This window comes from Amphimedon queenslandica, unplaced genomic scaffold (assembly GCF_000090795.2).
Source record: "Amphimedon queenslandica unplaced genomic scaffold, v1.1 AMPQUscaffold_13519, whole genome shotgun sequence".
In the NCBI taxonomy this organism is placed as follows: domain Eukaryota; kingdom Metazoa; phylum Porifera; class Demospongiae; order Haplosclerida; family Niphatidae; genus Amphimedon; species Amphimedon queenslandica.
In genome coordinates this window covers 1,036,377-1,047,948 of record NW_003546245.1, presented here as the reverse complement: position 1 = coordinate 1,047,948, position 11,572 = coordinate 1,036,377, and the positions used below count along the sequence as shown (strand labels likewise).

The following is an 11,572-nucleotide window of genomic DNA, read 5'->3' as shown; positions in this document are numbered from 1 at the left end:
GAGAGCGGACAGCAAGAGGAGGGAGAAGGAACAATGGAGGAGCTGAGTGGACTAGTTGGAAACATACCAGTACAACCAAGGTATAGGCTTAATAATTAACGTTATCAAAACAATATTTAGTATTGATCCTTTTTCTACATTGCAGACTCATGTACATGTACATGTAATACAAGATAATTGGGAGTTGATATTGGCAAATCAGTGGCTCATTAAATCAAGCATTTTTGGGTTAATTGAGCTTGCTCAATGACATTTGGTACTTCAAAATGGCCTATATAAACTTATCACTTACTTTTTACAGACAATTTATTTGCCAAAACACTTTTGATAATAAATTGTCTTGTACAGTAAAAATACATTGAAAAATCATCATTTTTTCATTGATGCATGTGCAATGTTGTAGGTTTACCCTCTCAGTCTGTCGGTCGTTGCATTCTCATGTAGTTCAGCTAGTAAAGGATCAGCTGGGTAAGAGAGGGCTCCAACCATCAGACGTTATACTGAGAACTAACATCAAGTTCCTGACCAGTGCAGCTGGACTCGCTGAAGTAAGACTCTTTGTTGCCGAAAAATTTGAACAATGGGTTCAAAACTCTAAGGTATTGTATTGGATACTTTATTAGATATCCTATATAACTCTCTCTCCCTCCCTCCCTCTCTCTCTCTCTCTTTCTCTCCCTCCCTCTCTCTCTCTCTCTCCCTCCCTCCCTCTCTCTCTCTCTCTCTTTCTCTCTCTCTCCCCCCTCCCTCTCTCTCTCTCTCTCTCTCTCTCCCTCCCTCCCCCCCTCTCTCTCTCTTTCTCTTTCTTTAGATGGTGAAGCAGGTACAAGAGTTGCTCTCTACAGTCGCCATTAATTCTCATCAGAACACTCCGGAGGATGTGAGAGTCTTAGAGACGCTCCTTAATGTGAAGCTCAAGACCAGATTCTTCTCACAGAACTACGTCTCTTGCATAAAGTGAGTCAAATAGAGAGGAAAGGGACAGAGTACAATTATAGAAAAAATGTACTTATTTTTCATAATAGTATTGTATGCTAATTTATACTTTTATTTTTCTTTTTATTTTTAATTGCTTTTTTTTTCAATACATTGTTCTTATTTTCTTTCTCTTTTAGGGAGTTTGTTAGTGTCCACCAAAGTTACATTAGTATTGTGTTAAGACGAGTAGTTAACAACGAGTTATCTCAGACCGTCCGTCAACCGACCAACATTCAAGTGTTGACCAGCATAGTCCAACAGTATCCTGAAGAATCCATGAAAGTATCTACATTGTACATTTTATTTTTATTTTATTTCTCTCTCTCGTTTCTCTACTCTATAGGTATTAGGTTCTGTATTTCAGGATTTTCTTTGTCGAAAGGAGGATTTCTTGCGCGCTCTGAGAGGGTTCTTACGAGAGCTTGTTAGACGTTGTGAGGGTTTCCCGTTTAGCGTGTTCGCTCGCTCTCTGATGCAACAAAGATCGGAACCGGAGTATAGCGCCTTAGACCAACCTCACAAAGTAAAAATAAAATAAATGAGTAAAACAAAATTAATAATAAATTAATGTCTAGTAATTTATCTCTCTCTTTTTCCTTAGGAGCGAATGGCTACCTCTCTAGCTGATCTCATATCTGTTACTTGTCTCCTCTCAGTCTCTGCTAGTATAAGAGAGCTCTACTCCAGTTACAACAAAGGGGACAAAACTCATTCTCAGTCTCTGGCTCAGTTCTTTGACACTCTTGGTCTGATACAGCGTGATGCTGTCTGGTGGGTCCACTCCATCCTACCAAACTTCCTCAGACCTCAACCCTCCGACTATAAAGCCTGGTAAATAAATACCCTATTACTGTATGTAGCTACTTGTATACTGTATGTAGCTGTTGTATTATTGTATGTAGCTATTGTATTATTGTATGTAGCTATTGTATTATTGTATGTAGCTATTGTATTATTGTATGTAGCTATTGTATTATTGTATGTAGCTGTTGTATTATTGTATGTAGCTACTTGTATTATTGTATGTAGCTGTTGTATTATTGTATGTAGCTATTGTATTATTGTATGTAGCTATTGTATTATTGTATGTAGCTGTTGTATTATTGTATGTAGCTATTGTATTATTGTATGTAGCTATTGTATTATTGTATGTAGCTATTGTATTATTGTATGTAGCTGTTGTATTATTGTATGTAGCTATTGTATTATTGTATGTAGCTATTGTATTATTGTATGTAGCTATTGTATTATTGTATGTAGCTATTGTATTATTGTATGTAGCTGTTGTATTATTGTATGTAGCTGTTGTATTATTGTATGTAGCTATTGTATTATTGTATGTAGCTATTGTATTATTGTATGTAGCTATTGTATTATTGTATGTAGCTGTTGTATTATTGTATGTAGCTATTGTATTATTGTATGTAGCTATTGTATTATTGTATGTAGCTGTTGTATTATTGTATGTAGCTATTGTATTATTGTATGTAGCTATTGTATTATTGTATGTAGCTGTTGTATTATTGTATGTAGCTGTTGTATTATTGTATGTAGCTATTGTATTATTGTATGTAGCTATTGTATTATTGTATGTAGCTATTGTATTATTGTATGTACAGTTAAGTTTGTGTCTCTGTCATGCACTTTTTTTATTGTTTTGTACTACATTGTAATTTTAGCATTTTTACTATTATTATGAATTCCTAAAATTAGTTCAATTATTGCCGTTTTTAAATATTTATCTATATAGATAAATAAATGATTTATTGTATCCTTTAGTCTACGTAAGGTATTATTCCTGGAGCCTCATGATTCTTATTGCGGTAAAGATAACTGGCCACCAGAGACTGAGAGAGGAGCCATTCTTCAACTGATGACAGAGTGCTCACTGAAGGGAGACACTCTCATGAGAATACTGGTCATAGGCCTGGATAGGGATTTGCCTCTATCCCCGAGTGATGCTCTAGATATCACTGATAAACTGGTTGCTAGAGCAGCCAATGTTCATACTAATGGTGAGGAGGGAGGAGAAGAGAGAATTAATGTTTATCGTGTTTTGTGGCCCAAAATTTTTTATTAATGTTGTAAATTTTGAATATTTAATCCCTCAATTAAGACATAGCAATGTTTGCTGGCCATTTGCACAAATTTTTGAGTCCACGAATGTTTTTTTTTCTTTAGATATTCCTCGTGTTCCATCATTGGATAAGAGAGAGCTCTTTGATGCTATTTTTGATATAACTGCCTATCGTCCTCCCTCCTCCATAATGCTCCCAAAGTCTTACAAACCTCCCGATCTTGCCATCTCTAAGTTGTATTGGAAAGGATGGCTCCTTCTCCTTGTACTAGCTGCCTTTAATCCTAAAACAATTGGTAAAGCATCAATCTCTTTGCTTCTACTTTCCTTTATATTTTTCTTCTTTATATATATTTTTTATCCCTATAATTCTTCATCTCTCTCTCTCTCTCATTGTATAAAGAATTCTCATTTTACCTTTTACTTAATGAATGTATTTTTCTTCCATCTCTCGGTGCTCTGTTTCTTATTGTGTTTGTGCTTGATGTGGTAATGATTCATTTTTAGGTTCAATAGCTTGGAGTGAGTACCCAATGCTGCAGGCTATGATGATAATGGTCATGACTAATGAATATTCACATTCACTGACCATTGCAAAGTCCAACAGAGAAGCATCATCATTACAAGAAGAGAAGGTACATATGTAGTTTTTAAAATGGCCATAATTCGAGAAATTTTAATCGGAATTGGCTCAAACTTTCTACGTTGCATAAAAACATCAATATGCATCAGAAAATGTAATAAAATTTGGGGTGATTTTGGGGCCATTTTTTGGAAAAAACCATGGGCTATAGCCTTGGGTAATTTTCAAAAATTTGCTTGTTTTTTAAAATGGCCATAACTCAAGAAATTTTAATCGGAATTGGCTCAAACTTTCTACACAGCGTAAGGACATCAATATGTATCAGAAAATGTAATAAAAATTGGGGGTGATTTTGGGGCCATTTTTTGGAAAAAACCATGGGCTATAGCCTTGGGTAATTTTCAAAAATTTGCTTGTTTTTTAAAATGGCCATAACTCAAGAAATTTTAATCGGAATTGGCTCAAACTTTCTACACAGCGTAAGGACATCAATATGTATCAGAAAATGTAATAAAAATTGGGGGTGATTTTGGGGCCATTTTTTGGAAAAAAAACCATGGGCTATAGCCTTGGGTAATTTTCAAAAATTGGCTCATTTTTCAAAATGGCCGTAACTCAAAAATTTGAGCTCAGAATCAACTCAAACTTTCTACGTAGCATAAGGACATCAATATGTATGAAAAAATATAATAAAAATTTTTTATGTTTTCGGAGCCATTTTTGGAAAAAACCATGGGCTATAATAATAGTACGGGGTATTTTTTAGAATTGCCATTATTATTTGGACAGAATAATGGCATCATTTTATTTCTTCCTCTAGATAGTCCAAGAAGAGAAAGAGGTGATATTGACATACGAGAATCACCTAGCTGTATCTTCATCATCAACTGAAACTGAAGTGACAGAGTCAAACAGTTACCTCTTGAATCAAGTGATGTTGCTTGACCCCAGAGGACCAGCGAGGAAGCTTCCCTCTTCAGCACTAGAGCTTATAAAGACTGTCAATGGCTCATTGAGATTAGGCCAGTTACTGTGTCAGTGCAGACAGCCTGACTTCCTGCTAGAGATAATACAGCAACAGGTGTGAGCCCAAATTATACACTTGTATATCTACATTGGTATATTGCTAAATTGAATACTAGGTGAATGTAAACATTGAGGGGGTGAGCATGAGCCATCGATTGACTAAGATTAGCATAATTATATCAATCTAGCTCTTAGTTTATTGTTATTTATTTTTAATTTTATTATAAAAATAAAAATAAAAACATTAAAAGGGCGACCCTAAGCAAGCTATAGATTGTGTCCTGTATGATGTTACATGAATGGGAAAGCAAAGCAATTTTACACGTTTGAATAACAGTAGATCATGCTTTTGCTCGCCCCAATTAAACAATTATGCTCAAGCTTAATATTTCTATTTGTTTTTGTGTCTCCATTTATTTCTCTTTCTCTTTATTTGTAGGGCACCAGTAAAGCAATGTCGTGGTTGAGAGATCTTATAGATGGGAGTCATTCTTCACTGGATGTTCTTCCTGTCCCTTGTCTGTGTGAGTTCCTCATCACTAGCTATCAGGAGAAGAGGTCCCTCGGTAGTTCTGCTAAGCATGATGGCTCTGATGCTGATGGAGCTGGATCTCATCGGACTCACTTTAAGAGACGACAAAGGACAAAAGAGAAGGTGATGGAGTAGTACATCCTAATAGTACATGATGTAGTGAAGGAGCATGTGGCATCAGTGCTTCATCAGCTGACAACATGTAGCTTTTGAAGCAACTTTAAAAATTCAGTAAAAATCCAATTTTGATCGGAATCTGCTCAAACTTTCTACACAGCATAAGAACATGTATATGTATCAGAAAAATTATAAAAGTGAAGAATTCTCTCCTAGTCACTTTTGGCAAAAGACCCTGTACTATAGTACAGGGTCTTTGGCCCGATTTTTGAGTAACTTTAAAAATTCAGTAAAAATCCAATTTTGATTGGAATCTGCTCAAACTTTCTACACAACATAAGAACATGTATATGTATCAGAAAAAATTATAAAAGTGAAGAATTCTCTCCTAGTCATTTTTGGCGAAATTTGGCCAAAGACCCTGTACTATAATAGTACAGGGTCTTTGGCCTGATTTTTGAGTAACTTTTAAAATTCGTAAAAAATCTAAAATTGACTGGAATCAGCCCAAACTTTTTGCGCAACATAAGAACATGTATATGTATCAGAAAAAATATAAAAATGGCAAATTCTCGGCTTTTCATTTTTTTTGAGTACTCTGTGCTATGGCACCAAATTTGGAGAAGCTTTGTATAAGTGTATTTTTGATTTAATAAAAATGCCACAAACTTTATAGTTACTTTTGGTAAGCTTTTAGTAATAATTATTTATCATTTTTTGTGCAGGTTCATTATCAACACGATCAGATTATCGGTCGTTTGAGGTCACTAATATTCAGTTCATCCAATCCTGAGAGTGTACTGGATATACTGGAGTATTTCATTAGTAAACTAACATCATCATCTTCCTCGCAGTTAGCACTAAAAGTAATTAAAGTACTAACTATTATAAACGATTGTAAAATGGTGTGAGAGCAATGCGGTAGTATAATTTTATTTTTAAAAACTTGTTCTCTCTCTTTGTTCTTCTCTCTCTTGCTTTCTTAGTCATTGCAAGATATCCTCCTTCCAAACTCTCCTCCAGGAGGATCAATGGACATTAAAAGTGAAGAGAGGCCCTCCTCTTCGTGGCTTTTAAATCACATTCCATCTCTGAGCGTTTTTCCGACCATATCGACCCAACTAGTCTCGTCTGTTCTCAAAGCTTGCTGTCATGAGCTAAACACGCATCTCTTCATGTCTTACCTGCTCTTTATCACCACTCACTCCCCAAGAGACAACAGGCTCCCGTTAATAGGTACAGAGCTAGCTGTCCTTCTCTCTAGAAGGTTCCCTTTCTTTAAGAAAGCTTACCAAAGTGCCCAGTCTCCTCTCCAACTCCTCCTCTCTCTCCTGGACCTGTTCCAGATTACACTGGAAGCAGCTGTGAAACAAGACTTTCAACCGCCTTCATCTTATCCTGAAGCTGATCTTGTAATCCTCTCCCTCCCTTCTCTCTCAGACGATTGTGAAATTGTCGTTGTTACTCAATTCGTTGATGCTGTTTTTCTAGTTCTTTCCCTCATGCCACCAGGCAGCCCATTGACCAGCCCAGGGGAGTCCCTCTTTAATGCACTATTACCAGACAGTGAGCAGGGGAGACCAGCTCAGGCTCTTTCCATGGGGACCAGAGAGCCACAGCAGCTAGCAAAGGGACACGTACTAGAGACTCTCTTCATTAATCCTAACACTGACCTCACGCGTAGACTCATCAGCACTCTAAATGAGAAGCAAGTGTGTCACCTACTCTCACTGTATGGCGTACCATTAGTTAATATGGACCTTGTTCTTTATACATTAGATCAAATGTGTGATAATGATGACTTTGTTCTATATCCTGATGTTAAATCTCTACTAGGTCAAGTGAGGAGGCAGCATATACGTGGTTGTACTAGCGGACACAAGTTTCTCTCTTACCTAGCGACCAGGCAGCAGAAGCAGCAGCATCCTAAGTATTCCTCTACTACTAGTAGTGTCTCTATCAATAAGAGGACACAAGATGAGGAGGTTCCTATGTCTGTGTGTCCTACTACTGCTACTGTGTCTTTGCTCAGTATTGAAGAAGCTGTTTCGATTGTTTTTGAATCACCAGATGACCCTAGATCTGGGCCAGCTGCTCAGAGATTGGTTTTGTATCTGTTGTCTTTACTGAGAGATGATCATTATTTGGATGCTAAAGGAACAGACTCATCTGTACTGGGTCTTATCATTAACAAAATGTCCTCCATTTCTCCGTCTTCTCTCGATCCTGTCTTCAAGCAGTCATACTCATGGAATCTGTTCCATTTAATAGCTCGCTCACTCCTTAAGCTCTCCCCTACTCTCACTAAAGCTTATCTTGAGTCCTCTCTCTCTATCATCAAAGCAACTGGCTCTGGCTCCAAACCCAGACAAATACTTGGGTCTTGTGTGGCACTCTTAACCCCCCAGCCGCTTAACATCCCTTCCTTCTCTTTCAACAAAGGCTCTCACGCTAGCAAATCTCCTGGCATCGTCATCCAGCCTGGGCATGATTTAGAAGAGACGCTGCTTCCCTTTGCTCGTTATTCCATACTCAACGGATCCCAGGATCACTTCATAGACTCCTTATTGAAGCTAAGGGCTAGGGTACCATCAGTCAAAGGCCTCCTCTGTGATATTGCAGAGCTAATGGATCCTGAATTAGTACTGGTTTCTCCTCTAATGCATGTTAGTCTCTTCTCTCAGTCCGAGGATGTTGTGTATTTGCTGGAGAAGTTCCTTCATCATGTTTCCCTGGCTACACTCCAGGCTACACTAGTCAAGGCATTGAGCACCCCTCCTGAAAAGTGAGTTCTTTTTTGATATTTTGTATTATTATTTTATTTCTTTGTAGAGATGTCAGTTCTTCTTTGTTGTTGAACCTCCTCTGGGCTAGTTTGCACTTGCCTAATCTCTGGCAGGGGAAAGTAAAGAAAGAAGCAATCATAGACAGCAATTTATGCATGGTAATGCTTGATAATAATAATAATGATAATGATTGATAAACTGTTGTTATACTTTTTGTATTTATTTTATATTAAAGGGAATTGAAGAGATTCATCAGTTAGAGCTCTCCACCAATCAGTTGCATAACATTGTCGAGCACATTTTGAAAGAAATGTCACAAAGTCATGATAATGGCAGGAGCCACTGTTCACTGCTCTCATCAACCTACCTACCACTACTGGTTACCTGTTCCAGGAATAAAACTAGAATGGTTGCCAGATATATATCAGAGTATGTTATAGAGGAATTAAATGGTTCAAGGGAATAGTATCACTAGTATCATGTGGTCCAACTATTATGTTTTGTGCTAGTGGAAGCTATTATTAGTATGCATGTACTTGTACAGTACATGTACATGTACATGTACTGTATGTGCTTTGTAGCTTTAACTATAAGTATGTACATGTACAAGTAGTAATTTGGTATATGTAGGTGTGTTTTTGTAAAAGCTGATACATTTAAGATCCATGTGTCGGTTTCTTTATTAAATAACTGTGGTTTATTATTTTTGTGGTAATATATACTCCCACACCTGTGTTGTCTGAAACAATACAGTGGCCCAATAGTGTATTCTGTTATTATTATTACTATTATTATTATTATTATTATTATTATTATTATGTTGATGTTTATTAAACAGGCATAGCTCCAGTCATGCCCCATACCTATTATTACTATTGTATTATGGTGATCCATCAGTTAGCTCATTCCTAAATCATTCGATTTACTCTGAGCCTTCGTCTTTCTCTCTTCCATCCAAGGTAAGTGAGAAATGGAAGTCGATTACTAATGCCTTTGTTTTATTGAATAAAGATGGACTCCTATCTTCATTACCTACTCACTGCAATGACCAACGTGTCTTCGGAAATTGATTCTAATGTCCGTAGAATGACAGCTGCTAGTTTATTGTGTCGACAGATATCAGTTGCCCACCCATTACTGATCTTAAGGTAAAGGGAGTAGCTCCTGTACTTATTACACAGTATAGCCTCTTTACATTACATAGTATAGTACAGTATAGTATAGTTTTATTGTGGGCAGCTTTGGTTACATGCAGGAGGAGGCTAGTGACAGTTATTATGTACACAAAAACACGTGCAGTCAGTTTAATTTTAATGAACTAAGTTAATATTTATAGGCATCTGCCTCTCCTTGGTTGCCTTTTGAAAGGCCGGACTCATTTGAATTCAAGAAAGTTCAGTTCTCAGCATCAAATTGTCTTCAATAATATATTCCACTTGCTTCATTTGCTGAGGCCGCTAATATTCTCTAAGGTACTTCTCCTTCTTCTGTATGTCCCCATTACGTCTCTAATAAATATACTAATTACTACACGTATGTACAATCAAGTGTAATTTGTCTATGATTATTGTATTATCTTGTTTTGGTAGAGCGCTGATCTCGAGTCTTGTTTGGAATCTTTCATGTCCTACTTGAAAGTGAGTGCCTCCATGTAGCCCAGGCTACCATGTAATCCTATACTACGGCATGTCACCTGAAACTTCTTTGATGGCCTCTGTGTTTGCCACAAGACCTTTGGGATAGGTAGCTAATGTGCATTGTTGCTTTATTAAATTATGGTTGCTAGTATTCATTGTTCCTTTGTGTGATTATGGTTTCTAGTTACTTTTGAAGGTGTACTAGATCATCTTAGCTTTAACTTGTTGTATTTCACACAGAACCAGTGCCTCAGTGCTTCGGTCCCACACAGTCTCTTTAATAAAGTATTGTCATTTCTCACCGAGTACTGTCAGCAGTCGCGAGATCAAGCACGAAAGTTCCTCTCCTCACACTCTGAAACTTTAGAGTATGTTTTCCATACAATAATCTCATTAGTGTGTGCGTGTGTGTGTGTGTTTACTTATCACACTCCATTCATTTTCTTTGTTTGTTGTGTATGAGACTTTTAGTTCATTATGACATTTTAGTTGCATGATGATGGTGATCATGATGGAGATGTACTTTGCAATATTTTCATTTTTCAGCTTGTATTATCTTTATTTCTTTCATAGGAGTTTAAGAGATGCCTTTCCAAAGCAAAAGAAAGTTCTACAGGAAATTCTAAATGTCCTTCCATCCAAATCGAAGGGTTCTTTTGTCCGCGAGAAATCCCTTGAAATTGAGGGAACGCCCCCCGTGTCATCACTACTGACACAGAGTCACTCTTATACACAAGTACTCCCTTTTTTAAGGAAATTAGAATACGGACAGACTCAAGAAGGTATGCTAGTAAAAGTACTGGTATCTAATGTCATCCATTGGTATAGATGTATTACAAGTTTTAAAGGATCTTGAAGACAGCTCTCTTAGATCAATAGACATCCTTCATCACTTCATAGTAGGTACCAGTACTGTGAAAAGACTAAGGCTCCTCCATCTTTCCCTTTTTAGCCTGTCCTTTGTCGTGTTATTCAGAGCTCTGATATCTCTTGTGTCAAGATAGCTCACGAAATCATCTTACGATACCTGAGGCACGATCCATCTTCATTGCCGGACATACTACCCTCAATAATGGCGTCGCTAAATTCACCAAATTACTTAATATCTATGACTGCCATACCTTACATAGGGGAAATAATACTTCTCTCATCAGGTAAGAAAAAGTTCTTAATGAGTGCGTCTTTGGTTATCTGTCATTCTTAGGTAAAGAAGCATCTCAATTGCTCTCTTGTCTGTTTCATTATGCTGTGGCATCGCCAGTCAACTGTGGCCAGGAGTTGAAACAAGTTGTTTCGTCACTCACTCTGCATATAGCAGTTTAAAAGCACCTATTTTTCTCACCTTTTCTTGTCATTTTTGTTGTTGCAAAGATATCTAATTTTATCTATTAATGTGGGCGTTGTTCATGCAATACCGTATAGCACAAAAATTTGGCGAATAGAGTTTCATTCGCCAAAATAAAAACCGCCATTTTGAGCCTTTATACGCATGCTCAATGGCACGTGGCCACTAATCCGCCAATAACCAAAATTTAGCAATTCGCCAAATTTTACTCCCTCCAAAATTTCCAGCTATACGGTATCCTGTATTGGAGTATTAGAAATAGATTAGACCAGAAGAAGTAGATCTATTCCAATCTCGTTGGGCAAAGGTTGGAAATGGAGAGTGCTAGTAAGAGAAAGCATCATGATGTGACAGTTATTGGAGCAGGATGGTCTGGAGTTACAGCTACCAAGTACATGTTGGAAGAAGGGCTCACTGTTGTAGCTCTGGAGAGAAGAGATAGGCTGGGTGGGCTATGGTATTACTCTGATGATCCTACTGAAAAGACTGTC

General features: G+C 37.2%; 1 protein-coding gene across 2 annotated transcripts in view; it reads left to right on the top strand.

Moving 5' to 3' along the window:
- LOC100635049 (integrator complex subunit 1-like) overlaps window positions 1-11,128 on the top strand; it is a 13,772-nt gene extending 2,644 nt beyond the window's left edge. Inside the window, exons 7-24 of one of the 2 annotated variants that reach the window (XM_019998347.1) lie at window positions 2,758-2,993; window positions 3,160-3,351; window positions 3,563-3,690; window positions 4,459-4,719; window positions 5,104-5,319; window positions 6,039-6,179; window positions 6,300-8,098; window positions 8,146-8,257; window positions 8,335-8,528; window positions 8,938-9,058; window positions 9,111-9,247; window positions 9,436-9,571; window positions 9,689-9,736; window positions 9,977-10,104; window positions 10,310-10,518; window positions 10,565-10,635; window positions 10,689-10,890; window positions 10,941-11,128. In XM_019998347.1, coding sequence (XP_019853906.1) covers window positions 2,758-2,993; window positions 3,160-3,351; window positions 3,563-3,690; window positions 4,459-4,719; window positions 5,104-5,319; window positions 6,039-6,179; window positions 6,300-8,098; window positions 8,146-8,257; window positions 8,335-8,528; window positions 8,938-9,058; window positions 9,111-9,247; window positions 9,436-9,571; window positions 9,689-9,736; window positions 9,977-10,104; window positions 10,310-10,518; window positions 10,565-10,635; window positions 10,689-10,890; window positions 10,941-11,059 — 4,450 coding nt within the window. In that variant the 3' untranslated portion in view covers window positions 11,060-11,128. Of the gene's footprint in view, window positions 1-2,757; window positions 2,994-3,159; window positions 3,352-3,562; window positions 3,691-4,458; window positions 4,720-5,103; window positions 5,320-6,038; window positions 6,180-6,299; window positions 8,099-8,145; window positions 8,258-8,334; window positions 8,529-8,937; window positions 9,059-9,110; window positions 9,248-9,435; window positions 9,572-9,688; window positions 9,843-9,885; window positions 10,105-10,309; window positions 10,519-10,564; window positions 10,636-10,688; window positions 10,891-10,940 lie in introns of those variants that run through there. The other variant, XR_002185383.1, reaches the window with a different exon arrangement.
- Window positions 11,129-11,572: the final 444 nt, after the last annotated feature.